The 5,000-nt window shown below is 41.2% G+C and overlaps 1 protein-coding gene across 1 annotated transcript in view; it reads left to right on the top strand.

Moving 5' to 3' along the window:
- LOC137985662 (anaphase-promoting complex subunit 5-like) overlaps window positions 1-5,000 on the top strand; it is a 33,696-nt gene that overhangs the window by 7,414 nt on the left and 21,282 nt on the right. Inside the window, exons 5-7 of the mRNA XM_068833310.1 lie at window positions 3,192-3,252; window positions 3,525-3,626; window positions 4,702-4,916. Coding sequence (XP_068689411.1) covers window positions 3,192-3,252; window positions 3,525-3,626; window positions 4,702-4,916 — 378 coding nt within the window. The remainder of the gene's footprint in view (window positions 1-3,191; window positions 3,253-3,524; window positions 3,627-4,701; window positions 4,917-5,000) is intronic.

Raw genomic sequence — 5,000 nt, 5'->3', positions numbered from 1 at the left:
AGGTTTTTCTCGGGGTGCTACGTTTTTCCACTCTCCCTCAAAAACCAATATGATTGGTTGATTTGATCCCTAGTGCTAAAAAGTGATACAGTTGACACTCAAATAAAAGTTTATTATTATTATTATTATTATTATTATTATTATTATTATTATTATTATTATTATTATTATTATGCCAGTGCCAGTGAGGGTACTCTAATTCTTGGTTTTAAAATCTTTCAAACCTGTTCATTTTGTATTTTTCTTTGTCTATTAAATATTCATTATCATCATCTGATACAATGGAAATTGAAGTTGAACTGGTTTAGAACAGTTTGAACCAGGAAAAATTTGAACCACAACAGATATCCCTAACTGGGGAACTGAACTTTATGACCAAAAGATTTCATAGTGAATTGAAAGGCAAGTTTCTGTTGAATTGCATTTCTGAAGACTTTACTAGAATCGGAACGTGCCTGTGCAAAGTTCCAGAGGGGTGGATGAGCCCGGGGCTGCTTTCAATCCCACTGACAAGCAAAGAGCTTTTTTAAAATCTACATTGGGGCATCTGGATAGTGTCACTGAAAGTTTTGATAATGGTAGGGAGGGAGGGACCATTGGCTGTGAAAGTTTAACAAGGAAAGTTGATAAGGTTGATGGTGTGATTGTGAAAGGTAGAAAGGCTGAGAAGATGTAGGGAAGATCAAGTGTAAGTGGATGAATGAGAAGGGGAAAGTGTTGTGGTAGTGTTTTGTTAGGGAGAAGATGGGAGGATATATCAAGACTTTGAACTAAGGCTTGGTGGGATGAGAAAGGTTTGAGTGTGCGGGACAGACCCAGTTTAATCTCACAGGAGAAGTGCATTGAGCTGAATAATCTGTTGACTAAGATGGAGAAGGGAGAGATTGAGAAGATGATAAGGGATGAGATGAGAAAGGAGGATGGTGCAAATCAGACCTGTGAAGATGATGATCAGCGAAGCCGAGTGGAATGTGTTGTTTGGAGAAAGTGATGATGAGGAAGAGTTTGTGGGATTTGATGCTGAAATTGAGGAGGGATGCAAGTCTGGCATTTGCGGATGGTGTTGTTGCAGAGTTGGGCTGTAGGTGAAGGAGACAAGTCTGAGAGTCAGGTAGATTTTGAGGTTGTTGAAGGTGGAGAGAGGGAAGACATGGTAGTCAAGGGTTTCGAGAGAGGGGTCATGGTGGTTGTGGAGAAACTGGATTGTTTTGGTGGTGAGGGCAAGGAGAGGGCTGGAGGACAGGATGGTAGGAGGAAGATGTGTGACATCGATGGAGGGGTCAAGGTGGTTGTGGAGAAGTTGGTTACTTTTCTCAATGATGATGGTCTTAGAGTGACAAGCAATGAGGAGAAGGAGGTAGATGAGAGCAGTGGGTTGAGGTTCCTGGTTTGAAGGCTCAGGATAGGAGAAAAGTGAATAGAGAGGTGAAGCTTGTAGAAGGGCTGATTGATGCATAATCTTGTGAGTAAATGGATTTTGTAAAGTGGCTTGTATGTTGTATGTAGTGACGGACAGGTTGGGGCTTAATTGGGGGAAGAAGAAAGATACCAAGTTTGAGAAGAAGAAACCCAGGTCCAAACTAAGAAGGATTGAGAAGAGTATTGTGGAATGGCGGCAGGATTTAGCAAGGGTTGAGGAGATGGGAGTTTCTGCCAGCAATTTGAAAGGGACAACGTGTGGCTTACTGTTTATATCAATGTTTAATTCAGGTGTGCGCTGATTGGCTAATTTTTGACAGCTTGCTCAGCATGATATCAGGAGGCGGCATTCAAAATTCAGAGGGACGCATTCAGGCTCTCCTTCTCTTCCACCGCAGAGAGCATTCTTGCAGGCTATTGGTAATGTAGTGGATAGATTATCGGAAGGCCTATAAAATGATGGAAAGATGGGTGACAATGTGAAGGGTTTGTTTTGTGGTAGTGTAAGCGATTGGAAAACAGTTATGTACTGTGTTGATGTCAAATAGGGAAGTGGGCTGAAAAGGGGATTAAATGTTGAATATTCCAGGGGGTCTGCTTGTCTCCACTGTTGTTTCTTCTCGTGATGATCCCTCTCACCATGTTGTTGAAAAGGGAGAACATCTGTACAAGCTTGGGAAGGATTAGAGGTTGATCAACCATTTGTTGTTTATGGATGGACGATTTGAAGCAGCATGGTAAGTCTGCAGAGGAGCTGGAGACTTTGATCAATGTTGTGTGAGTCTTTTCATGGAGCACAGGGATGGAGTTTGGGCTGGACAAGCGTGAGGTGTTGGTGTTGAAGCAGGGGGTGAAGGTTCGTTGTGAAGGAATTGTGTCAATGGATGGTCAGGTGATGGGTGAGCTTGACGAGAATGGTTATAAGTACTTGGGTGCATTGGAGGGTGCAGATCTTATGCAGAAGCAGATGAGGGAGAAAGTCAAGCAGGAGTATTTGAGGAGGGTGAAACTAGTGGTGAGGCCGACATTGTACAGTGGGAATTTGATTCAGGTGATAAATGCATGGGCTATAGGTGTGGTGGGGTACAGTGCAGACATTTTGGAATGGAGTGATTAGGAACTGAGGGCGATGGATGTGAAGACAAGGAAGAGGTTGGCAATGTTTGTAAATGATGTTTGGAGCATTCCACAAGAAAGGGAGTGTAGTGAGGTTGTGCATGAAGAGATAGGAGTTTGGGAGGGGATTGATCAGTGTGCATGCTTGTGTGAGGGAGGAGGAACTTGGTCTGTTTGGATATATCAAGGCCAGTGACGACTGGATGTTGAAGGTTTTTGGAGAGACAATGCAGGTGAGAGAAACAAAGAACAAGTTCAAGAAGTGGGTAGAGAAAGCAAGGAAGGGAGAAGTGGTTGCATGGGAAGGTTATGAGGGATATCAGTGAAGTGGATGATGAGAAGTCGTGCCCAGTGAACTGGTTATTTAATTAACGTCAGTAGTGTCTTCAGCTATGAGGATGGTATCAATGGAAGCCGATGGTGTGCCCTTTAACTGCCCCCTTCCCTCCTTCTGTTAGTGCCCATTTTATGGTTATTGAAAGCTATAGCAGCTACACAGATCAGAGGAAAGTTGAAACAAGCATTGAAGTCACTGAGGATCAAATTGGGGACCTCTTGCTCCAAAAGCCACGCACTAAACCAACTGAGAGTTAAATAAAGCCCAATCATTTTCTTTTTTTCCTTGTCATGAAATTTTTGGGATTCTTTCCTAATAGGAAGCCATTCCTTGAGGGTGCTGTTTCAAATAAGCAAGCTGAGTTCTTTTTGACAAAACAGGTAATTATTAAAAAAAGATTTATGGTCAACTCTAGTATTAAAGTGTGTCATTCTAGTGGCAGCTTTTTGTTATTTTGTTGTTCTTTTAACGCATGATGTTAGACTATGACTTTTGTTATAATTAAGTACTGTATTACCTGGTTTACTGAATAACTACATAATAAAATCACAGTAATAAGCAAGCAGCCCTCATTTCTTGCTTTACTTTTGATCTTTGAATGTTTTGATTTTTTCATGAAACAATGTTTCAAACACACCACATGTTTTCTTAGGTGTCACTGATTCAGTCTGCTGAAGAAAAAGCTCTTCCTCCCCCTGAATTACAGTCAAGAATCAACAGCATTTTAACTTCTTCTCCCTACATTGCAGAAGCTGTATGTATGATTTGAAAATACTCAGTTAATACATTCTATATACAAGGCTAAAAGTTAAAAAAAATTAAAATATTCAAACCAAACGTTTTCGGCTGTTTGCCATCATCAACCCTGATGATGGCAAACAGCCGAAAACGTTTGGTTTGAATATTTTAATTTTTTAACTATTAGCCTTGTATATAGAATATATTTTACTAAGCGAACATTATGGACACTCAGTTAATGTTTACACAATGTGAGTTAATCCATTCACCCCCAAAGCGGCTGCCATTTGACAGGTAAAATTGTCTCAGACTGGCGTTTGACAGAGTGAAATCTGTAAGTCTCATTCTTCCCTTCTTTAGGGTGCAGGGATGGCGCAGTGGTGAGAGCACTCACCTCCCACCAATGTGGCCTGGGTTCGATTCCCAGACTCTGCGTCATATGTGGGTTGAGTTTGTTGGTTCTCTACTCTGCACCGAGAGGTTTTTCTCTGAGTACTCTGGTTTTCCCCTCTCCTCCACAACCAACATTTGAATTGATTTGAGCTAATTTTACAGTGTCCCCAATTAGTGCTCTAGTGCTAGAGTGACTAGACACTTAAGGAAAGTTCCTTTCCTCTCTTTTCACTCTTCTTGTGAATTTAGGCGAATTATTATGATAAAAGGAGCATGTTCAAATAATTTTAAAAAAGGTTTTTAAACTCACTGTTATGGAGCGGGTTGTTGCAGTGGTGGATCGAACACACTAATGCCTTGGAACCACCAGTGTGCCCTGGGATAGATTCCCCCACTCAGTGCCTCGTTTGAGTTAGAGCTGTCTATACTTTTTCCCCTCAAACGTTTCCTCTGGGCTCTCTGGTTTCCTTTGCCATCCAAAACCAACTTGATTTTTGATTTGTAATCTCCCCCTTATTATTATTAGTCTAAGAGCACCTCTTATAATTTTTCCCTACTTCTTGAGTGGTCTATCGGCTTCCATGGATACCAGTTTCGTAACTGAAGGAACTACCGATGTTAGATAAAATGACTTTACGTTTTCCACTGGGTCACAGTGCCTTTCAAATTCTAACAGATTGCTTTAATTTACTTGGCAGCATTATGTGAGCTTTCTCAACTGTTTGAGAACAATGGAATTCAAGGAGGCACTGGACAGCCTGTATCATTACTTTGAGCAACAACAATCATGGCAAGGAGAATCTGCAGCAAATAAAATAGTTGGTGATTCAGAAGAAACAGAGGCTGAGCGCTGTCACAGATTCCGCTATGCTGCTTTAATTCTTGCAGCTCTTCACTGTAGATTTGGTCACAGGTGTGTATTTTTGCACACCTTTAACCGTTAAGTTAAAACAATAAATCACACATCCACACTACCTACATTTAGCAAAGGCTATTT

The sequence above is a fragment of the Montipora foliosa genome, chromosome 2 (assembly GCF_036669935.1).
Source record: "Montipora foliosa isolate CH-2021 chromosome 2, ASM3666993v2, whole genome shotgun sequence".
Classification (NCBI taxonomy): domain Eukaryota; kingdom Metazoa; phylum Cnidaria; class Anthozoa; order Scleractinia; family Acroporidae; genus Montipora; species Montipora foliosa.
This window is presented reverse-complemented; position numbering and strand designations above follow the sequence as displayed.